The sequence below is a fragment of the Strongylocentrotus purpuratus genome, unplaced genomic scaffold, assembly GCF_000002235.5.
Source record: "Strongylocentrotus purpuratus isolate Spur 01 unplaced genomic scaffold, Spur_5.0 spur5_scaffold_6, whole genome shotgun sequence".
Classification (NCBI taxonomy): domain Eukaryota; kingdom Metazoa; phylum Echinodermata; class Echinoidea; order Camarodonta; family Strongylocentrotidae; genus Strongylocentrotus; species Strongylocentrotus purpuratus.
Window position 1 is genome coordinate 31,605,053 of NW_022145612.1, and position 25,683 is coordinate 31,630,735.

A 25,683-nucleotide genomic window follows, 5' to 3' on the forward strand; every position below is an offset into this window, starting at 1 on the left:
TTCTTACTTCTTCTTCCTCCTCTTCTTCTTGTCGTCCGGAATCCCATTCGTTTTGCACGTAGTGCTTGTTATTCCTAGTTAGGTGCTTTCCTCATGTCCTTTTCCTTTCAAATTTCATAGGCATAGTCTCTAACATCTCATCAAGGTCACTACATTCTTCGATTCTCGAAATCACTCATGCATAACCGTCCAGGCGCCATTTTGTCCGTTTCTGGTCCATTTTAAGGCCTTTCTTTCTTTCTTCCTGTCTCCACTATCCTTCATCCTACAAACTTCTAACAAATTCCTCTAGATAGTCTGAGAGATGTTCTTTCATCTGCGACACATGACTTGACCTTCAAAATGCCATCTTCATACTCGAAATTCAAATCTAAAACCGACTCCGTCAAAAATCTCTCAAGTTCTTGAAAAATGGACCCCTAAATAATCTAAAACTGCCATAACTTTCTCATATAAATTCCGTTTTGTATTTAAATCTCACAGTATCTTTATCTCATAATTGCACATAGCCATGCTAAATTTCACGCTCCAATGGGCTTGCACAACATAAATAGCGCCCTCTAAAGTTCTGGGAATTGGCTTTCTCTCTGTGGCCGTATCTCCATAATGGCTTAGCAAACCCGTACCCTTTTTTGGATTTAGATACTTGAAGATATGCCCTTTCCAGCCATATACAAAATTATATACCCTATCACTGACCAACTTTGCGAAAATTACCCTCCAAATTCGCCATTTTCAAGAAAATTCCGAAATAACTTCAACTTGCTCTAAAATGACGATCTTTATACCTACGTCGTTGAAACTTGGCAGACACATGTATCCATATACGTGACAACTGTCTGTCAAGTTTGGTAAATTTTAATAACGTCAGCGCAAAGTTATCGCCAAAAATGATGAATTTGCTATGCATTACGTAATAGCGCCTTTAATGCGTGCAGTACATTGCGTGCAGATGACAATGGTGTCAAACTGACCGCAATGAAGTGCCCTTTCGAATGATACCAAGTATGGTATATGTTTACACAGAAAATTGTGAGTAAATCGCATTTGAACAAGGGTCACTATACGAATTCCGCCCGATTATAACACTTATCGGCGATGACGTCATTTTTTCAGACTACTTTTCGCCCCCTAAACATCCTTTTTTTTCGTTGAAAATTTGCAATGACATTCCGAGATGCAATACGCAGGGCACCTCGTGGCCGGATTTTTGAAAGTAGTCAAGGGGGCCATTTAAGACGCCATTTTGTCCTTTAAATCTATTTTACATCACATGTTTCGATAGGATTATCATAGAAAAAAAGAGAGTAGTTTACAATAACAACCATGAAATTCTCTTTCCAATGATACCATATACGGCCCATAAAGAGACATAAAGAGAGAGAGAAAAAACAATTTAACTCCGGTCATAATACAGATCCTGTACGTTTTCCGCCCATGCATTACACGCATTGTCTATGGGGCAAATCGGGTTCACGCTTTTGACCCCTAGAACGAGCTTGATTGATTTGACGAACATGCAACTAATCCCATTTGTTTTTGCACGCAGTGCTTGCGAGCCCTTTCTAGGTTCTTTCCCCTATCCCAATTTCTTTCAAACATCGTAGGCATAGTCACTACCATCCAATCAAGGTCACTATTGAGGCCTTTCTTTCGCCCTACCTGTCTCCAATATTACAGAAGCTAAAGACTTCGTACAAATTGCTCTGGATAGTCCGAGAGAAGCTCTTTCGTTCGACACGTAGAAACACGGCGTCATTGCACGCACATCGTTGTGACACGATTGCATTTCTAGTTTCTATATGTTCTTCTGTGGTATTTCATTACATCAAACAAAATAGAAAAAAATGAAAAAAATATCAATGTCTTGTTCTTGTTCTGGAAGATTATTAGTTGAATCATCATAAATGTCAACATAGAAATGATTTGTTTCACCCATTTCCTGATGCAGACTAGTTGAAAACAAGAATGGGATTAAAATCCCTGTAAACTGCAAGGATCAGGGACCCATTTCACAAAGCCTTTTCTCAATGACAAACAACAAAAATCAGTGACAAATCTGTTGATAACCAATCAGAAGCAAGGATTTCAGTAGCTTATATTTATAACGAAAACTGTCATTTGTCACTGATGACAAGTTTTGTGAAACGCCCCCCAGTTCATCTTGTTTCTCACCTGCCCTAGCAGACTCTCTGCTTGTCCCAGGACTAGGTTTCTTGTCCTGTCTAGAGTTTGGTTTAGATAGAGGTAGTTTCCTAGAGGATGGTCTTCTCTTAAGCTGAGGATGATGTCTCCTTGGAGACACATCATCAGATGATCTATCAGCAGAAGATGCTCTATTCATCTCAACAAAGTTATCTTCTATTCACCAAAGGCATGCCATATATTTGTGTTCAGTTGATAACTTGATATGGGAATAAGCATCAAAACAGTATTGCTTCTGTAAAGTTGACTAGCATTTAATGTCAAAAGGATAAATAAAGTCGAAAGCTGGTATAATCCTGTCATACATGTATGTTGCTGATTAACAGATTTGGTGAATGATCAGTAAAACTCCCATTGTTGTAAGCAAAATACTATATGAATTGTACAAAGCACAATTCAAACCTCATTTCTGATCCCTTTGATATTGCCAGATAAACGGATCATATTCCTGAAGTTCATGTAAAGCTAATATATTAAGTTTTTCTTCTAAGTCCAGTCCATCATGCAAGCTAGGCCAGGATGAAATATGGCTACTAGAAATCACATTTCCAAACAACCAAAATCACAATCTGTAGTTGGTACTGTCCCACATATCTCCATTGGTGATGAGAAACTTTGGAAAATTCCAGCCTTTCTGAGCTCAGTGCTGATAATCATTATCTAAACCTTCCTAAGCATATATATATCATCACACTAATGGTGTCAGATGGCTCAAGTGGGTCAGTAAGAAATGTTGATGATGATCATCATCATTAATAATACAAAGTCCATTCCGTAAAAATATGCCATAAAGTAAAAATGACCAATTACCCTCCATAAAGCACGACATCCATGAACTTTACCCAGGCTCTTCAATGATAGTTAATACTCATGTGTGAAACACAAGTAGAGAATAGAAAAAACAAACAACAAAGGATTGTCCTCTCCTGCCTCTAAACAAGATTAGAGACGCTAACTGGTCCTTGATTTGGGTTGAAGTAGGTGTCAAGATCAACATTACAAGTTAGGACAGAAGCACTGCTTCTTTACCTTTAAAGGCATCGTTCAACAATGTTAAATCTGAGATGCACGGCCCTACGTGATATGGTATAATATTGAAACCCTAAACAAAAATTGCGCTTTAAAATGATCAAGAAGTGCCTCAAAAAAGTAAAAATCTTTGAGTGACTGGTTTTACTATACAGTACTTGTTTTCCCCAATAGACTATAGTGTTATGAAAACCATTAGGAAAACGCAAAATTTGGTTTTGATTTCCAATCATAAATTATTATTCCTAAGAAGAATAATCAAGAGTAATCTATACTTTTTCAAGCTGATTTGCTTGTAAAAGTCATCGGGTTCCTGACTGACCTAAAGGTTTATAATTATCCTTGCACCATGAGCTAAATCCAGGATTTTTTTCTTCAGAATCTGAGACAAAGTTACCGGATCCCTTTAAATGGTAGCTTATTCAGTGTCACCATGACGTTACAAAGTTGTTTATATGAAACAGAACTACAACCTACATTACACCAAGAAAAGCAAAACATCTTCCATACAGTTTATGTCTTTATTTCAGAACAGAATACCCATTTATTAGAATCTGGTTCTCTAATGTGGATGTTGAGGAAAGAACTCTGATCCCCAATACCTTATTATCCTGACAAACAAAATAATGAATCAAACAGTTGGAGGTGACTGCAGGTTCGTTTCCATGAAACATGAGCATAATTTCAACGGGATTAAAATTGATAAAATTCTTGTGCTCCATCTGCAATGGATTGTATGTACATGTTTCTACTTTAATGTCTAAACACACCTGGCCCTGTAAGCTAACATGAAGCAAATACTATAGTTATCTTCTTTGGAATTACTTGCTATACCATTAATATCACATGCACTGACTGTTACCAGACTTACTCAACAAAGTCTCCTGATCTTGGGCCATTACTGCTGAGAAGAGCGTCTTCCGTCTCCCACCAGGACTCCCAGACAACTTCATCTTCGGTAGAAGATTGATCGCGAGGGAGTGCCTTCTGGAATTCCTTACCACCCCATCCATAGTAACCTTCACACTCTCCTATCAATGACGTCTTCTTTCCTTAAAAAAGTATCTTATCACTATCAAAACTGCTCCGGCCGAGACTCTAATTGTGATACATATCACATTATCCAGTGACTGACATCCCAATGACAGAGGAACTTTGTTGACGAGAATTCCGAAAATGCACATTCATTTGCCTGCTAATAGAAGTGAGTTGTTGACTTTATAGCAGAAAGTCTTCAGCATTGGTCAAAAGCTCTAGCACGAAGAGAACCCAGCGCTTAATCCGTAAGATACATACTACATGTTCTTTATTCTTAATTCCTTCTTCAAGGAAACAATGTACTACTATAAAGACAGTTATACAATTAGCAATGAATGCCTTTCAAGTTTCAATGGCCAGTAGCAAAACAAAATCTGTAGACTCTTGTTCCTCAGTAAATGCAGAAATGCTTCATTGTTTTTTTTTCTAATGGCCTGTTATTTCAAACTGAGGGAACAATTTCAAGTGCCTCGATCCATCAAGGTTCTCAGAGGTAACATTTTCAAGTTTCTCTCACTAGGCCTGTCCTCATCAGCTCGGGATTGCCAAATAACCCGCTATTTTAACTATCCTGATCGCAAATTACCCAGTTAACTTGCGTCTTCATCAGCCCGCAGTTGCAATTAGCGGGATATTTGGTCAAGATATTTGCGCAAACGCTGAGCAAATTATCTTGAGATCGAGTTTCGAGTTTCGAGGTCGAGTCTTGAGCTGATGAGGATGCAATTTTGTAACTTCTGGCATATTTCCCAAATCAGAAACAGCGAGCTATTTGGCAATCTTGAGCTGATGAAGACATACCTACTATTTTGTGGATAAAATGTATATTTGATTTCATGAAACCTAACGAGGCATAAGAAGGTGTGCACCATGAAGCAGAAAATTCAATTACTGGCTGAAGCTTTGATATTCTTACTAAGAAGGGAAATATATCGCCTGCCTGGTGGAATCCAATCAATATTGATAGCGATCATGAATTCAATTCGAGACCTCAACTTTAACCCCCCCCCCCAAGAAAAAAAAAAGAAGAAAACCCTAGGGTACACTGGAAGGAGGCAGGGGGGGGGTGTTTCCAATAGTACATGGAATAAACTACCATATAAGACAGCAATAGAGGTTATGAGACAAATATCTAAAAATATTTGACAGCTGCACGAACTGGACCTCAATCAGGATAAAGTTGCAACTCTTGTTCAGCCAGCAAAGATGTTTCACATTTCACTTCCAGAAGAAAGAAGCTTTCCCTTCTATTCGGTATTAATATATATATATATATATATATATATTTTTGAATATCAAATGAATGATAGTGAGAATTTTTTATTTACATGCACATATGTAACTTATAATGATATGTCATGTAAAGCAAATCACTTTCACAGCTTATGAATTATGAACACAGTATCTTTACCTGCTATACTTTCAGATTCCTATTAAAACAGCAGCATTAAATACAAATATACATATCATACATATCAAATGTCTCCACAAAATTTCAATAAACATACCATTATTTGGGCCTTTTTCTCCCTTGTCTTATGGTTTAAATCCCTGCCACAAATTGTTTTTCTTCACATTTCTTTTGCATTGATATTGAGAACACAGAAAACTCCCAAGAGAAAAAACATTTGTAATATACTACTACTATTACTATTGCTACTACTGCTAATGATGATGTTGAGGATGATGATGATGAAGATAATGATGATGATGATAATAATAATAACAACAACAACAACAAAAATAATATATATGATAATAATAGCAAATAATTCTACTACTAATTACTTCTATTATTGATACCGGTAATAATAGGTTGCTTTTTTTTCTCATAAAAATCATCATATCAACATACTACTGTGTGAAAAGTTTCTGCTCATACATGTACATGTAAGTGCATGGAATGATTTAAATATTAAAGTAGGTATGGACAAAGAAAAATCCTTGGTCTAGTCATCATAATTCAGCTTTCTGAGTTATGTTTCTGCCCCACCCCCTTTTTATTTCTTAAATTCATGTTTTGTTGTTATTTGCCTACACTGTATGTAGAAATGAACAAGATCAAACTACATTTTGCCCAATATTTTGCCTCACTGACCTCTGTTAAGTACAAAGGTAAGTTCACTATCTTACATGATTCTGATAGTTAGTTGTACTTACTGAGAAGTGTTTCTTGATCTTGAACTGTAAGTGCTCCAGGAATCAATGTCTTCCTTCTATTAGAATTAACTGCTAATTTAACTCTAGGAGCAATGTTGTGACTTCCAAAAGTGTTTCTTCGTACAGCTTTAGGAGGCATACCATCCATTGTGACAAAAAAAAAGTAATTCCACAACAACCGCTGAAATTAAAATGGATGCCTTTTGTATAATATCCTTTGCTCTGTATTGCATTGAAGGGATATTCTGTAGCTCGATCCTACAGCAGCAAGGTTCTTCTCGAAAGTCACTGCCCAAGAAATCTTACAAAGAAATGCCGCACATCCTGTTCCCGAGGCATGGATCCTACTAGGCCTTCTTGTTTTTAATAGTATGAAAGCTTAGGGAACATGTAAAAATGTTTACCCTGACAACAAAGCCAAGGCATCTATCCGTACACCTATTGGCTCTTAATTGAAAGTTCTTGTAATGGACCCCACAGAAAGGTCAGTAAAAGCTGCTCACTTATACAAATGTAATCCTCAATGTACATAGTTTCCACAAGAGACTCTCGGCATGCCAAAGAGAATGGAAAACAATTGTTAAACCAATGGCTATACCAAGGATGGTTGAGAGGATCTAAAGACAACAGACCACCGTACCTACTAAATCTCACTCTTCAAAATGGAAGGCAGATCAGGATTGAAATTCAAGTGCCTTTGTACAGAGTACTTCATCGCTTGATGAAATCTTGTGCAGAATTACAGGTAAAATTACCTATGCTACTATATTGCAGAGAATCTCTCAAAATCTTCCAAGGTAAACATTTGCATTATTCACTTCTTCAAAATTGAAGAACTGAGACACTTCTCAAGTAGCTTTTGGCAAACTTACCCAGGCTGTCATCTCTATAGGTACTGGCTTGTGGTTACTTAGTAACCTCATGCTTTGTTTGATCAAAATTATATTGAATTTGACCGACCAGAAGGTCTGTTTCTTTGACAGGAGGTACAAAGCAGAACTATCCATCAAATATTTATTTCAAAGGAATATTTTATAGTTTTCTTTATAAATTATTTGATGTGGTTTGAAAGCATAAATATAGACATGTACAAAGTGTGTCTGATCAATGCCAATGAACTGGCAATTAAGGCAGCTTCTCCAAGCAATAATGATATACATGTATATAGTAACGATTTAATTATTATTATTATTTAAGTAAGATACAGATCAGAATTTGGATTTGCAGTAAAAGCGTTTAAAGGTACTGTATGTCCCATTTGCTGGCTAAAAAAATGAAAAGGTTAAATTCCAACGGCATTTGAAAGATAATACCAATTTAGAACTTCCCTCAAAACGAACAGGCTTGAAAATTTATTTTTGTGGGAAAATAACGACCATTAGTTGTCGAGTCAAAATTAGGGATTGAAGTCCTTTTATCAAATAGTCTGATTTTCAGACCCATGTACTGAATGGTCGTAGGTTTCGTGCTGCGCAAAGATTCAATTACTAGTAGTTTAATTTTGGTCATTACAAAAAGTGGGTTATTGATGTAGACAAATGCTAATGTACCGCAAGGTACAAAGCTGACTCATTATAAAATTTTCTCGCTCAAAGTGTTATTTTCAGGAACTTTTTGAAAAGTTGATCGTATTTTTCGCAAGACCAAAACAAAGGATAAGAACTGTGCGCGCGATCTTAATAATTTGCATAATCGTGAATATTTACTAGCAAAAAAGCCAATCACAGATCATGGCTCTTGAAAATGCCTCTGTGTAGAAAATGAATAGGAAAAAAGTGTGTCAGATTAAAGTGTGTCAGGTAGGTCAGAAAGAAGTGGTACAGTAAATGGAAACACCCCTCAGCTGACTAGTAGAGGTGTTGTGGTCTAGTTGATACATCATAGGACTGTGGAGTACATGGTTCCCAGTTTGAGTCCCACCAAAGCACAAATGTAAATAACAAGACATTTATCTAAAATCGCCACTCTCCACACCAACGTTTTAAAACGTAGTATTAAGCGCTATAAACACAGAGCTACCAAGTGTTGTGCATTATGCGAAAACGCTCTCACACACGACGCGCGCGCGCAATTTAAAAAAACTCTATATGCTATACATGTACATACGTTATACCCTCACCCATGCACTCGACGCCGAGTATAAAAATGTCACGCATAGCTGAACTTTGAACTTGGCGTCTCTGTATACAAGTGCGATGTGTGACTATCAGTATACTAGCAGGACCCGTGGAAAATCCACGGGATTCTAGGGGGAGGGCAGGGGAGGGGGGGGGGGGGGGGTAAATAGAAAGAGGCCTAGACCCTATGTGCTATCGAAAATAAAATTTGATTATTTTTATATAAGGTCTAGGCCTAGAATCTAGACGATTTTTATAACGCTGTTTGACCATGAATGGCGCACCGTAATACCCGTTTTAATGCATTGATTTGATGAAGGAACTGTATAATAGTAAAAGTATTCTATCCAGCTATAGACAATGCCAATCAATGGCTATGTTTTTAAACGACCATCTGATTTTCTTGTGAAAACTTTACTTTGAAAAATGATTATCGAAATTCAGCATACAACTATACATGGACAGAATATTCACAATATAAGCTCAGGTTTCATACCTCTATAGTCACGAAACTATATTGAAATGCGGCAATAACAGCAATTTCAAAATGTTGTCGAGTCTACTCTATAATAGCTCAGCTCAGCTCACCTCACCTTACACACAGTCACAGTTCCGACAGTGCTCGGCAGCAGTGGTGCACTGCACTGTCCGTGCGTGGACTCGAGCCCCACGGCAGCTAGCTTGCAACTGAACTGTCAGTTACGATGAATTTCTTGTGAAAACTTTACTTTGAAGAATGATTATCAGAATTCAGTAAAATGGACAGAATAATACCAAAGTAACCCTGCTTGCATACCTCTATTCACGTTAACTAAATCACGGCAATCTTCATAGAATCAGAGTCGCGACCGACTGAGCTGTGCGTGTGACGGTGAGCGTAGAATCATCGCATACATTATACACGTACGTTCGTACACTCAGCAGGTCCGCCTGGCCTACAAAGCATACTATTATACCCTATAGAAAGACGCATAACACGGGTAAGCCCAACCCGTGAGAGCGTGCATTTCTTACATCCCCTCACCCGGGTGAGTCATCTGTTAATGTGTATTTCTCTTACACGCTACAAAGCGTATCCTATAGCAAGAGGCCTAAACTCGGGGTAAGCCACACCCGTTACTACGTGATGTGCTACACCCATTGACAGAAGTGGATTCTCGTCCGCCGTGTGTCTCTTTGATAATTAGACAGAGGGCGGGTGCACGCCTTTTCGACTCGCTCTCGCGGGTTCGTCGCCTCCTCGCAATCCACGACGCCCGCCGTGCTCTCGCCCGCCCGTCCTCCTCGGCACCCCGAAACCGCGTTTAACGGCGTGGACGTCGATCGCGGGGTCGACGTGGCACGCGGGTTACGGGAGACAGGCCTCGTGGAATTGTGCCGCCGTCCCCGCGCCACGGCGGAGGCGGGCGGGGTCGGGGAAAGGCGTTTTTGAGGAACCGTTTTGGCCCGTGCTGGACCCCCCCGCGGCGATTTTGCGTATTAGTAATATAGATGTGTGAACAATTCGTTTGTACACATGAGACATGTGTGGAGGCCAGCGATTAATTACCTTGCTACGTACGTACGAAACCTATTTTCTTTGTTTTTATATCTCTATTGCTTAAGTTTGCAGGCCCTAGCTCTTTCTTATTATCCTACTTCAGCTTCATGTCTATTCAGACATTTGTGCCCATGGTGCACTTATGTCTTTTAGGGACAAAAAAAATCAATTGTGTGCAATATTTGATTGGAATATTTTAACGTCCAAATGGTTCTAATTCTTGTTTTAAATCATGAATCATAGTGCGGTATGAATTAAGGATGGATTAGTGAAAAAGTGACTACCGGTATCAACTCTTCCCATTTCTGGTTTTAAAAAATGTCAAGAGGAAATCTCAACTTTTCTTAGAGCATGTACATTTACATGTACCGTATTTGCTGGCGTAAAGGCCGCAGTATTCTTGGAAGAGAAAATATCAAAAAGTCGGGGTGCGGCCTTTACGGTGAAATAGTAAAAAAAAAAAAAAAAATCAAGTCAAAACCAGCACGAATTTGCACATATGGGACTACCTATGGTAAAATAACTATACCACTATGGTACAGGACATTTCAACACATCTTACCGACAATTTTATCTTGCATTGTTGACATGAATACGAAAATAAATTGCTAAACCAACATTTGCCGATAGATCTTGATCTAAGTTTGTGCCAATGCATTGCAAAAGTAAAGGAAGGGACTATTTAACGGATCTGCCGAAAGCATCCATCCGAAGTCGCCATTTGGTTTCCCATTTTATGCAGTTTCGCATTACACCGTTGTGGTAGGGGTATATATCGGACACCAAATCTGCCCGCGATTACTTTTTGAGCTAAACTTCCGGTAAATTATGAGAATATTGATGAATTTGGTATCAGTTTGTAAAAAAAAATAGTGTTTTACGAGAAAATTACAATTATTTTGTTTTGTCCGTTGTTTTTTTTTTTTTTTTTCCTCTTTGAAATGTCAAAGTTGGGGGTATGGCCTATGCGGCGGTGCGGCCTTATCGTTGGCAAAAACGGTATACATGTATATAATTTTAAAAAAGAGCTACCCAAACCAGAAAAATTAATGTTTACACTGGTTTTACAGTCCTTGCTAATGTCAATATATTGCTAATTCACGGCTTATAAATCAGGACACTTTGTAACAGAATAAATATGAATGAATTTATGAGTCAACACTTATTTGTACTCATGGGTGCGCTCCATTCATCATGGGACTTATTAAAACCAGGTTAAAGAAGTCCACTTTTATGAAAAAGGGCCATTAAGTTGGCGCACTTCAAGGAAAGGACATACCGGTAGTCCCTGCTCTGCACAGGCAGTATTGGGGTCAGAGAATGTCATTGATGTCATTGAAATGTATCCATTAAAATATGAATTTGTTTATTTCTTGTCACATTGACAATTTTTCAAATACCTATATTCTTTTATTTCTTTTATTCTTTAATAACATTCACATCACTCAAATATTTTTGAAACTGTCGCAAGTCTTACTTCTTGACTAAATCTAGTTTGCTAGTTGTCTGCTACGAGTTTCACGAAACCATATCCCAGCTAAAGGATTTATGATCGACACTTCAAAACCTGTCATTTATCTGTCATAACTTTTTAGTCGATGTGCAGCATCATCAACATGTCATTTATTGGTAGACTATGGTTGGCAAAAAGTCCATACATACACTTTGAGTAATTCTCCAGCTATCTTTCTACACATTGCTTTAACAGGTATTTATCTTTCTTACTACATGAACATTTTCTGAAAATATGTCATGTTTTTATCTAAATCTTCTTGCACTGAATTAAACTGATCCTACATGTTCATGTTTATTGCCTAATTCTCAGAATGGAAAGGAAAAAAATGCATTTTGAATTTAGATTATGACAATACAAAGAGAAGTGGAACAGAAAGGTCATGATCTGAATTTTATTTAAAAAAACAAAGGCAAAAAAGCAAGAAAATAGTAGAGGACTAGGCCTTCATGAAAAAGTGATTGGTTAAATTAACCACTGAACAATAACAAAAATAGATTAATAATTTTATCTAAAATGATTGTGACAATATAAAAACAAATTATGATCTATTTCTTGATAATATATGGAATGTTTATATCAATTCTCAAAACTTTACTGATCAATAAAGATTTATCAATAAACATTGATCAAAAGTTATCAGGATTCTGTCACAAGATTTAAGAAGAATTTATTCTGACTTTATAGGCAACATTAGCCATTATGAACTGTGATAGGATAAAGACATGAATAAAAAAAATCAATCAGTACGCCTAGAAAGCAAGAGAACACATATAGAGCAAAGCAATTACATATATGTACATCATGTATGGTGGTGTGACCAAAGTTCGCGCGTGACCTAAGTTCGCTATCTCAAAAAATCAGTAAGATTACGAAAATCTGATATCACCAATGGAAAGAGGAACATAAAATTACCCGGAGGTGAAATTTTCTTTGGAATTGGGTACGAAATTGTGAAAATATTGACAAAAGATCAGCAAATTTTGCAATATTTTGCGTCCGTTCCGAAAAGTGATCAACTTACCTATAAGGGCCTGAAAATCTTCAATTTGAGAGCAGATTTCCACAAAATTGTAAGTAAAAAGTAGATCTAGTACTAACTAATTGTATGATATCTTGCCTTGCAAATTATGATATTACCTTATTTTTGATGGATCACACTTTTTGATAAATCAACTGTAGGCCTAAACCCCCGTGCGTGAAGTTAGGTCTCGTTGTTTTTTATGACTTTTTTAGATGCAGCGCGCACGCACGATCGAACATCAAATTTTTAGATCGCGATATCTCCGAAATCCTTCGACGATAAATTTTGTAGTTCCATCAATCTGTAGTAAAAAACTTTGCCGTCCATTAGGTAATAATTTAAATAAATAAATTTGTGTAGAATATGAGACATCATAGATCGAATATCACATTTTGTAAGCTGTTCTAAAATGTCCGCGAACTTTGGTCACCCCTTCATACTACATGTATTCATGTACTGTAGGCCTAGACTATTTGCAATTTTAAAAAAAATCATGATTTAAAAAAAAATTGATTGAATATTATGAATCTCCTGTTCCCTGCTACTATTGTCAATCTTTGTATATCCCTTTTTTTATTTAATAATTGCAGTTTTATTGAAATTGCTTTTTCAAAAACAAGGTGCGATGGCGACCTAAGCTAAGCCTCAGTAAAACTAAGTGACTTCTCGCCGATAGTATCAAAATCGTTTGCTGTCTAGCTAACAGTTAGCTAGCTACTTTCTGAAATGATTTAGGAAGATCAGAGACTTCTCTGTAGTTGGCAAACAACATTATGGATGTCTTGTTGTTGGGTTCAACGGGCCCCTAGCCTCTACTCTCAGACTCTAGACTAGTTTACTTTTTGTCAAACTCAAACTTCCAAGTCAAACCGAGTAAAAATGGGCCTGGATATTGGAAGTTGGAACACATGCCTGTCATAATTTTCTCACTGATTCAACTTCAGAATATGTAGAACCAGAATAATTGAAAGAAATTCACTTAAGATGTTAAATTAATTATTTCTCATGCTTTAAAGAAAAAATGTACCAGTAGGCTATAGTTTTAACAATGTTTTGCACACAATTGCGATAGGGTATTTACATTCATTTGTGTACACTATCTAGGCAACAACTAAGTTACGCTCGCAGAGGGCGACAGTCTTGTAAACATGATGGTCTTCGAGTTAGCAACAAAATATATTTCATTTCACATGATATACTAACCACTTGATCTTGGCCTGTCCTTCTTAGATGGTTTTGTACTCAATCTGCTGCTCATTTTCGCATCAATCTGTCAAATTTGTTATCAAGAAACAGTTTGTGGCTGATCCAGTCGTATAACTAGATCTATAACATAAAAATATGCAATATGTGGATCAATCACTTAGAAATCCATGTGCCTCACCACAGCTCTATCCAGTATCTAAAAGCGATATACGCGATGACAAAACATAGTCCTTATTTTTAGTGGGTTTTGCGATTTAAACTTTACTTGTATGTAAACAAACAAAAGTAAATGCATTTAGATTCTTTAGAGATGCAATATGAATGGGTGAAATGGTCTATCGTTGATTTTTCATCCTTTGAAATGAAATATGCGGATAAATATTACGTTTATATTAACAACAACCTTTGACCCCAAGTGTTTCCGGTAGTAGCAGACGACAGACGACGGACCACTGATCTCTATGGAAAAATCTGGAACTGAAACTGAAAGAAGAGAGGAAATGGAAGATGAAATTTCTTACTGATTGTTGCAAAGGATTTGAAGGACTTAATTTTGATGAGGTAAGTATGTGTAGTTGAGACTGCGCTTCGACAATAAATCCCGGAACCCGTGAATATACTGTGAAATATAAAGTAATTAAAGTCAGTCGACGTCGGTCGACCGAACCATCATCAGAGGCAGAGCCTAACCCTTGGCACGCCGGGGCTCGGCCCGGCGTGGCCTGGCTGGCATACCATGGCATAGGCCATGCCCTGGCATGTATGGCATGCACTGTCGAGTTGGTGCATGACACTGGCACTAGCGATGCGCCACTAGCAAGTTCTGACCTTAACTTAAAGGGAAATCCAACCTTGATAACGATTCAGGAAAACAGAAAATCAGAGAAGTAGACTGGTGAAAGTTTGAATAAATCAGATGAAACGTGAGAAAGTTGTGTAGATCTATGACTATGAATATGATTTAGGGTGACCAACATGACCAAAGTTCACTGAGATTAAAAGTATATATTAGGAGTGTGATATACAATCTATGATTTCTCATGTTCAGCAGAAAAGGGACAGCAAAACTTCAGACTACAAATTGGTGCAACTAGAAAATTCATTGTCAAAGAATTCAAATTTGATGACAGATTGGAATGCGCTGGAACTGATGAAATGGTTATAAAAACAATGAGACCTCAATTTGGCTTACTTCGAAACATCAGACCATCGCGTCCAGTCTGGTGGTCGGGCTACAGGAAGATGATGTGACCTTTCGTAGATTTTCTGTAGGGTTTACACAAAGTATCGGGTGAATTGGACCGTTGAGATCAGGGGGCCATTTCTCAAAACCATCATAACGACAAAATCAACGACATCTCGCCACTGTCGCGCAACTTGTCAGCTAAGTGTTTCACAAAACCGTCTTTGCCAAGATGAACGACAACTTTCGCGACAAGTGAGATGTCACTCCTCCGAACCCGTCATATCTTTTTTAATTGCTGTAAAGTGCCATCACAAGTCAGTTTGTTGCTATTTCATGGGCGGCCGCGAAATGTAAGATTAGTTTCAATATCATTTTGAGAAAAATATAGACGAGTTCGGTACGTAATTCTCTGGGATGCTCATTCTGTATAAAGCGTGAATCCCTTAATTAGCATTGATCTACCACGAGGCTTATGCTCTTCACATGTCTCATTTTAGTTCCAATAATATTCGATAGGTGACATCATCATTGCCTTATTGGTCATATTTCATTGGCTATCTATTTCTATTCATCTTTGATGGGGAGGGGGGGGGGTGGTTGAAACCAAATTAGCCATGTACATGTAGGCTTATGGATAGGCTTAAAAGATATATTGTGGACGTTTCTTAGAAATTTTGAAATTTAAGTCACATTTTCTTCTTCCATTCAAACCATAATTATTGTACGCAAACCAATTCATTTACCCTTTTTAATTTAATTTACCCTCTCTAATAACTTCTTCCAAATTATATTTTCAATATCAAATTAATTATATAACAAGTATTTATGAGACTCAGAATAACAACTGGTTGAGAAAAGGTATTTTGCCTAAAATTCCTCGTTAAAATAAAAAAAAAAAAATTAGTGATAAACTGTCACATTACGGTATCCTTCAACTACCTTTTGATTGGTATGTCGACAAAAAAAAACACTCACCAGTTTTTCTTCAATTTGAGAATCTTTACAGAAATATGCAAATCGTTTGATGATCTACATTTGATAATGACACTATTTATTATTTATTTTAGGAGAATTCATATGTATATATTTCTTTTTGAACAATTTTAGCCCCAAAACTCCTTTTGGGTTATTCGTGATAAATCAAATGGATCGTGACAAAGACTAAGTATTTTCAATATCAAATCAATTATATAACGAGTATTTATGAGACTCTAGAATAACAACTGGCTGAGAAAAGGTATTTTGCCTAAAATTCCTTGTCACAATAAACAAAACAAGTACGTATTGATAATCGTGACAAAGACTATGTTCTTGAGCTGCTAGTATCGCGATATATCAATATCATGTCTGTCATGACTTTGTGAAACGGTTTATTCACTGCATGACATCTCCGTAGGTCGCCGACAAAGATATGACTGTCATGGAGTTGATTTCATGAAACGGCCCCCTGTAGATGAGAGGGTCAAACTATTTCACAAACTTTCCGGTATTTAGTAAATAAAATGGCAATTTTTCGCAGAATGTACGGTAACGCAACCACCCAACTCTTTCCGATGACCTAATGATTTGAAGTAAGCCCCTTAATAACTAAAAAAAAATGTTCTTTCAAATATTTTATAAGGTAATTGCATAATTTGTAAGGCAAAATATCAACCATCAGTTGGTGTCACTTTTTACTAAAAATTTAGATGCCCTCTTCTCTCATAAAGATTCCTTGACCCTTGTCGTTATGCTAGTTCAAAAATGTTTGGAACAGACGCAAAAGATGAAGACGCAACAGAATTTGCTGATCTTTTGTCATTGTTCTCTCTGAGGGCCCTGCAATCATATTATTACACCTGCTCCAGGCAAGCTCATGCAATTCTTCTTTCTATTCCCGTAACTAAAGACGTGTCTTCACTATCTCGAGATTGCCAAATATCCAGCTATTTGAACTATCCCGATCGAAACTATCCAGCTAATTTGCGTCTTCATTAGACCGAAGTAGCAAATTAGCTGGATAGTTGGTCGGGATAATATCCCAAGATATCTCGGTCTAGTTTGCAAAATATCCCACTATTTCCCAACTAGCAGGATAGTTTGCGACCGTCTTCATTAGACCGAAGTACGGAGTCAAATATCCCGATCCCATCATGCACAACAATTTCCGGTTTTCCGTGTTTACTAGTTGTACCAGCGCGCTTGTGCATGATGGGATCGGGATATTTGACTCCGTACTTCGGTCTAATGAAGACGGTCGCAAAATATCCTGCTAGTTGGGAAATAGTGGGATATTTTGCAAACTAGACCGAGATATCTTGGGATATTATCCCGACCAACTATCCAGCTAATTTGCTACTTCGGTCTAATGAAGACGCAAATTAGCTGGATAGTTTCGATCGGGATAGTTCAAATAGCTGGATATTTGGCAATCTCGAGATAATGAGGACGGGCCTTATCATTATTACAAATACAAATTATCCTTGATTTGCTGGACTTTAGGGGCAATCAAATTGACCAAATTTACCCTGATTTTTTTTTTTTACAGCAGTTACATAATTACTGCATCCATATGTCCTTAACAAATCTTGTTTCCATTTGATAAGGTACATGGTATCAAAATACAGCCTAAGATTTTTTTGGGAGTATGTAGGTCAAAGGTCATAGCTCATAAAAATATGAGAAAATTACCTAATTGTATTGTATATGCAAACATGTGGTTTTTGTTCAATAACGTATGTAATGTTGTCGAGTATGTATGTTAAAGGTAAAAAATGGCTAATTATGTACATGAGAAATAGCTACAGTAATTATGTACGCAAACATGTGGTTTCCGTTTGTTAACTTAATTAATGTTGGGTGGATTTTGATAGAATTTCTGACGTATGCAATGTAGGCCATTAGTACCTGACCCTTAATGCGATACGTACATTATGTGCCAGGTGATGAAAACAAATAACCTTTTTCAAAAAGGTTATTTGTTTTCATTGTTTTGATGTACGCAAATAATGTGTACAGGTCTCGATGAGACATGCAACCCCTCCACCCCCCCCCCCCCTCTCCGAAAAAATATGGATACTAGATCCATGCAAATTTCAAATAAAGAAATCAACCGGCATGTGGAGAAGTGTACACACTTTGAAATTAGAGGTCATAGTAAATTCTTTCCGTACAAAATTTATGTGAAAAAAAATCTTTTGATTATTTTTGGTTGATTTGATTGCTATTCCTCCATAAAAAAACCTTTTGTCTGACACCTGTTGCAGACATGATGGCATTCCTGAATAAGGCTCTCTACGAGCTGGCCAAAGAAGAAATTGTATTCAAACTGAATTGAATCTCAGAGATTCTTCATTAATCTTGTTGAATTTCATTATTTCCTTGTATGCCTAGAGAAACGGAAAAAGTGGCCACTGTAGACAGGTAGCCCTTTAAGACAGGTGGCCACTAAGACAGGTTTGACTCATGTACATTTCAAAGATACAGTCACTCACAGAAATTTCTTATTCTTGTTCTTGAAATGAAATGGAATAAAATATTCCAAATAGGATGTAAACTTTCAATTCTAAAATATGTAAGATTTGTCATTTATTAAACTCTAGATGCTTTTAAATACTTGAGTAAATGGACCTTGAATTCATTTTGTCTATGAATATTCTTGAACTTATTGCCATTCTTCCAATCTTTATATAAATACACGTATGCATGTTGCAGCCAAAGCTTTCCTGAAGAGAGCCCTCTACTGGCCAAATAACAAATTATAATTATTCATGCCCACTGTAGTTTGTATCCACAGAAAATCAGTCATTATGTTTGGTAGAGACTCCTCTTCTTCTCCTCTTTTGTTGTGGGGGGGGGGGGGTGGGGGGCTGGTAATCTATCAGGGCAGACCCCTTGTAGTGCTAACCCATCATAAGTCTTATTGATTTTTTTACCTGGGCCTTATCAGTTTTTTGATACATCACTTCAAACAAACATATTTATGTCTCCATCTATCTAGAGCTATTATCAGCAACCAAGAAAAGAATTATTTTGATAAATCTAGCTGTGTACAACAGAAACAACTAGCTCCTACAGTTGTTGATTTGATGTTAATGAATGAAAACTTTAAATAATAGAAAAATAATAACCTCCTTATCCTTCCTATCTTCTTATAGATTAGTCTCTTCTTTTTTTTTGCTTTTGTTTGCAGAATATACGTAAGAAAAACAAGATACTAGATCAATTAAAAAAATCTTTAGCTACTGATCTGATCCTACTTCAGGATCTCCTGTTTGATAAAATGTTTAGTGTGGGATTTTTAATTCATGCCTAGATTATTAGTAATCACTTGTCACTAGTGACAATAGATGGTTAATATTACTTCTCATTATATAATAACAGTTATATTCTCACTACTCTTAGATTAAAAGTAGGCCCTACCTCCTTTCACATAATTTTGAAAAAAGATGTTTTGAATATGGATTAGTCTGTTAATACAAGGGAAATGACAAATGAAACGTGATTATTATTCAAAAATGAAAGAAAAAAAAGTTGATATTAAAGAGGATATATTATACCATATAATTTCTCCCGATTAAACTACATACCGACCTTTCGAGATGTGTTTTCAAAAGATAGATAATCTAGAAATATTTGGTATTACTAGTCAGTACATGCATGTATCAAGACAAATGAGAAAGACATTTTCTCCTCAGGTGAACCTTAAAGTACAATGAGGTTTAAGCAAATACTATAGATAAGATAAGGCCTGAAGGAGAATTTCGGCACTTTGAAAATTGATCACTTAGTCACATTTACATAACGCATGTGCTGTATCATTACGGTGTGGTATTTTCTTTAAAGTGAGCAGGCCGGGGCATCGCCAGTATATAACTTTAATGTTAATGAATATCATGCCAGGGAGAGTAGTGACCGAGAACTTTCATCTTTTCAATAGTTACGGCACCCTCTTAGGACATAAAAAGTTTTATATCACCCTTATCCCAGATACATTACAGAAGATTCATTTTGCATCACTTTGGTACTCAGCTAGCGCATTTGCATTTTGGGGGGTTACCCCTCCCCCCCCCCCCCCCCCCCCTCTAGCGATGCCCATGAGAGTGAGGCTCGTATGGGTTCAACTCGTTCAAGCCTCGGCCAGGGGACTCTATCCTATTTATCCCCAGGTAGGTCCCCTGGAATTAAATATTTAATCATTTCATCAGTGCTTACTTTGTCTTAAGTAAATACAAATTGCTGTGAAGTACATCTAATCTTCTCAGATATCTAAACTCATTGGAACATGGACAATCTAGACAAAATCCAGTGGTGAACAAATTTTGTTACACATTGATTTGGTCAAACAGTATCCTTTAGTTGTGATACACATTTTTTCTGCAACACTTCATTTTGAAATTTTCTCGCTAAATTTCTGACCTTGTTTTGTTGAATCCCATACTTACCAGATGGAATTGGATCTATTTTGGTGGACCTGTCACAAACCCAGGATCAATTGGTCCGATCCCAACCTCTACTACTGTGTGGCTGTCATCATATTCAATCCAGTCTTCTGGAACTGTGTAAGTGATATAGGTTTACGGTAATGTCTAGCTGACTCTCTGTAATGTTACATCTGAATTATTTTGCTTTGATATTAATTTTATATGTTACATGGTGTGCTTATTAATTCAGTACAGCAGTCATAATATGCTTTGTATCTGCTCAAGGATGCTGGTTGCCTAGATGCTTGAGAAATATTTGTTGCTTAAAAGTATTTAGTGCAATAGACATTATATGCTATATATCTACTCAAGGAGGCCTGAGGTATGTGAAGCCTAGATGCTGGAGGAGTATAATCTTATACCTAGGGAAGCTTGCCTTAATTCTTGTCTCCCACAAGATCACCTTGGCAAGTTTTAACAACTTGGCATCTTTTAAAACTCACCCTTTTGCCTTCTCGTCTCAAAGAAGGCCGAGGCATCACATTGAAGATAAGATGGCAAGCTGTTAAACTCACCAAGGCGCAATGTTTAAGACGATATAAGGTTTATTTTGAAAAATTGTCTTCTTGCCTTCTCTTTTCAAACTTGAGGCCAAAGCGTCACGTTGAAGATAAGATGGCAAGTTGGTAAAACTCACCAAAGCGCCATGTTTAAGACGATACAAGGTTTCTTTTGACAAATTGCCTTCTCATCTCATCTCAAAGAAGATGCCATGGCAAGTTTTAACTACTTGCCTTCTCGTCTTCAACATGGTGCCTTGGGGAGTCAAAGAAGCCGCCTTATCGCTGCACGTTTATTCTTATGTAAACACAACTTTCTGTGCATACTAACTTCCTATTGGCTGTGCAAATAATAGTTTAAATGTTGTTGAGAAAAACATGTTTTCACAGATATAACTAAACAAATGAAATATTTAGTATCTTGCTGTTGTGCTTGTAGAATCAGATTATATTAATATGTCCATAGTTTCTTGCTGCCATAATTATTTGGTGACTTGTTGCATGTTTTCATTTGATATCAGTTTGAGTGAGAATCTGAGCAGATCAAACAAAGTTATAACTTAAATTCCTAATTACTTTTTAGGGGGGGGGGGGGTGTTTATATTTCAGGTTTGTTTTTGCAAGTTTTATTTTTTTCAAAACTCTTTTAAAACCCACCTGTTTTGTGCATTTTAGTGTCACTCACTCTTGTAAATGTTCTTTATTCAAGTTCTAATCTCATTCATGCACTTGGAATACATGTATAAAATATTTTAAGCTAATGTATTTGTCATTGTGACTTTCAATGAGAATGAACTCCTATTAAGCGCATGAAGGTTAGAATTTGACTGTAAATAATTTAGTCTAACCACAAATACTGACTTTGCTATTGATGTCAGAGCAGTGGCGGATCCAGGGGAGTGGGGGGGGGGGGGGTTCGGCCCCCGTTTTCCCAGGCTTAAAAAAAAAAGTGGAAAAAGAGAGAGCGATGGAAGAAAAAATGAGAACGTGATGAAAACTCCACCCCATTGCAAGCTATGCAAAATGTGTAAAAAAAGCCAATTTGTTATCTTTGTGCACACATTGGCTTTGCCCCCCCCCCCCACCCCCCTGGAAATCCTTGATCTAAAACTGCAGATTGACTGGTATATAAGTATGGATGTTACAGAGTTATTTGCAAAGTGGATTTAACATACCTAAAATCACATCCGATTACTACATTCCTTCATAGTAAAATGTGAAAAATTGTGACTTTATAAGACTAAGTTACGTGCCTCCAACTCATTAAATTAACATCAATATATTTTAAGATTGATATGTTTTTCAGATACATGAATTATCAATTTTAAATAAATATTTCAATGTCATAGCTCCTACACTATTTGAATTTTCCCTCTTTCCAACTGCCAAACTTGCAATTACCTTTTTTTACTTTTGGGGGGTAAAGAAGTCCATCCTAGAGTAGGGCGATTAACTTATTTTTCTCACATCTGTTCTCTTGCCCATATTTTCCCAGGGATGAGCGGTAATCCATTGGTGAAATTATTGATTTGTTCTGACTTGCTATTCTTCCAGTCTGAGCAATAGTGCCCTGCCACTTTAATCGCATCTTCTATCACCTCAATGAATTATTGAGTGATATAGTCTTTACAAATACAAAAAATATCTCTGTCTGTGCCTTCTTCTCTCTCCCCCATGTCTTCAGCTTTACCCTCCCCCTCCCTATCTATCTCTCTCTCTCTCTCTCTCTCTCTTTATCTATCTATCCCTCTCTCTTTATCTATCCATCCCTCTCTCTCCCTATCTTTTTCTCTCTCTCTCTATCTATCTTTCTTTCTCTCTCTCTCTCCCCCCTCTCTCTCTCTCCATATCTCTCTACCTCTCTCTCCCCTATCTCTCTCTTTCCTGCCTAGAAACAGTATTAGGCACGTCAAAAATTCACCTTATTAATATCCTTATTTTTCTCAATCTCTCCCCTCTCTCTTTTGTTATGCCTTCATTTCTTGTTTGTTGTCTTTGGTTTTTGCAGGAGTTTAAAATGCTAAAAAACGGTGGGAAAATCCTATTAAATTCCTATTAATGTAGTCATCAGATCTTGTAATGTCTAAAAGTTCATTTTAAAAATGTTAAAGCAGTACTTAATTTTTTTAAAACTTCCATTAATCTTCCATCTCTATCTGACTTATTTTCTTTCTTCTTATATTCTATTTCTATGATCTTTTCAACATGTTTATTTCATTCACCTAAAAGCAAAGCAAAGCAAAGGTTCATATAGATAGATTAATTACACGTATATATGGAACTGAATACTCAGTTGACCAATGGTCCGCAAGACTGATGCTGTACTCAGAGACTAATAATGTTGGTTTCGCTGGTCATCGGTCATTGGTCTAGTGGGCAATCAGTCCAATGAACCCTTTAAAAAATTTCAAATGGTCCACAAGACTTTTTTGTCTTGCTGGCAGTCAATCTAGTGGGCTTAATCTTAAAGACAAAGAAAAGAAACTGGCAAGAGGTAGAAGTATAGGGAGAGTAATTGTTACTATTAACTGTCTGGAGCTGTAAAAAAAAAAAAAAAAAAAAAAAAAAAAAAAAAAAAAAAAAAAAAAAAAAAAAAAAAAATTGGGGGGGGGGGGGGGGTTAAAAGGCTGTCATTTTCTCAATTTGTCACTTAAAAAAAGATAGGATAATCAAAATGAAATGATGCTCGTAAATATAAACTGCAAGGTGTTTCAGACAATGTCCCACCATATTGTTTATTCGTATCAAGTCTCCTATTGTCTGTGAGCAAGAGAGCAACAAGTTGTTCGCTGGCATATATCAATATTCCCACCACCGGGCAACCTCAGTGGTGAGAAACCGCCCATCTGACGTAAACCGTGATCAATGGACGACGCTCATCTATTGATCTTAAAATTGTTTCTTGTACTTTCATCTGTGAACCATTCCTGTTCTAGAACAGATGCTAGTAGATGGATTAATATCATTATAACCAGATAACACAAACATGTGTGTCAGAAAATAAGAATCAATAAAGTTGGTATTTATCTTGGGTTCTGTATTCTACTTAGCTAATTAATAATCTGTTCAAAGTAAAGGAAAGAGAAGGGGATAGAGGTAGAGAAAGTTTTCAGGATTACGATAACGTAATTATAGTATTAGTATATTCTATCACTCCACTTGAGATGCTATCCATCACACAGTGACAGTGTCTTTGTTCCTTCATAATTATCTTCTAATATTGTATGTATATATGCTTAATCCAGTAAAGATTTCTTTAGCAGGTATCTGTCTCATTTCATGAGGGGGTGTTTTACTATATTCACAGGGTTTTTTTCATTCCCCCCCCCCAAAAAAAATAAAAATAAATAAATAAATAAAACACCCAACAGCAACAAGCAAACATGGAAGATGTATTTCTCATTGTTGCTGATGTGGTTTTAAGGAGAATCCTCAAATTTTCGAATTTGCTCAGAGAGAAGAAACAGAAATTCAAATTGTCAAAATCCAAAATTAACATTTTAAAATTTTTATTTATTGTTGATAGCTAAGCTATACCCTCTCACTTCTGGTAATATTAATGGACAAGTATGATCATTTCAAATATTCACTTGCAGTATTTAAGAGATGGATTAATACGGTAGCAGGGCGCGACAAACCCGCTTGCCCGACGTCCCGGGGCAACCAAATTGAGCCGTCGGGCAAGTAAATCAAATTATCACTTGCCCGATTCGGGCAAGTGATACTTTTACAGTAATTTCCTAGTGTCCAAGAACTCTACCATTCACCCGTCAACTTCTTACCCGTCGTCAAAATCCAGAAGCAAAAAAGCGATCGTTCCGATTTCGAAAAAACTTCACAGACAGCTAGCCAGCTCAGCTAGCTCAGCGCGCATGCAACAGTGACACTTCAAGCCATGAATGCCGCTCCGCCTCCACGCACGGCCGGCCGTGAGCTAGCTAGAGACAGCTAGCGCGATCGTACCAGCTGCGAGCTTATTCGCGCTCTCTCTCTCTAGCTCTGCAGGCCGCACCGACAGGCCTTTGCTATTCTCTGATTGCCGATTGGTTGAATCACGCCAAATATGACGTCATTATTCTAGGGAAATGAACACGTGCGAATCGGAATGGAATAAACAACAGGGATTTTCTAGTAAGTACAAAAAGTCAAATGTTTGATATTTATTCATAATGACTGTTAATGATTGTGAACATATTATTTAAAACTCGCTGCTCATATAACCCCTATACAAATTTCAGTACGCTAACACGCGAGCTCGTCAGCGTGCTCGCCCACGAGTTCGTCGACGAACTCGCAGACGAACTCGCAGACGAACTCGTTTCGTTCCAAATATGCAAATTAGCTACGAGCATGCACGCGAGCTCGTTGGCGAGCTCGTTGGCGTGCTCCAAATATGCAGCTCGTCACTGGTCGATAAGCTCGTTGGCGTGCTCGTTGGCGAGTTCGTACGAGTTCGTACGAGTTCGTCGACAAACTCGTCAACGAGTTCGTACGAGTTCGTCAACGAGTTCGTCAACGAGTTCGTACGAGTTCGTCGACAATCTTGTGGAAAAAAAATGGCTGCGAGCTTAATGGCGTGCTCAACAGCATGTTGGCATTAGGGACTTTTAGATTTGCGTGGACTGAAACCTGTGACGTCCATTGAAGGCAGTGCATAAAAAGGACGTCGACCGTAGCAATCCACATTGTCTTCGTGCAAATCT

General features: G+C 37.3%; 1 protein-coding gene across 3 annotated transcripts in view; it reads right to left on the reverse strand.

The window, feature by feature from the left end:
- The window catches only part of LOC579832 (MYCBP-associated protein), a 39,669-nt gene extending 25,692 nt beyond the window's left edge, over positions 1-13,977 (reverse strand). Inside the window, exon 1 of one of the 3 annotated variants that reach the window (XM_030972430.1) lies at positions 13,830-13,977. In XM_030972430.1, coding sequence (XP_030828290.1) covers positions 13,830-13,884 — 55 coding nt within the window. In that variant the 5' untranslated portion in view covers positions 13,885-13,977. Of the gene's footprint in view, positions 1-4,105; positions 4,263-6,432; positions 6,596-13,829 lie in introns of those variants that run through there. The other 2 variants (XM_030972427.1, XM_030972428.1) reach the window with 2 other exon arrangements.
- Between the last annotated feature and the right edge of the window lie 11,706 nt (positions 13,978-25,683).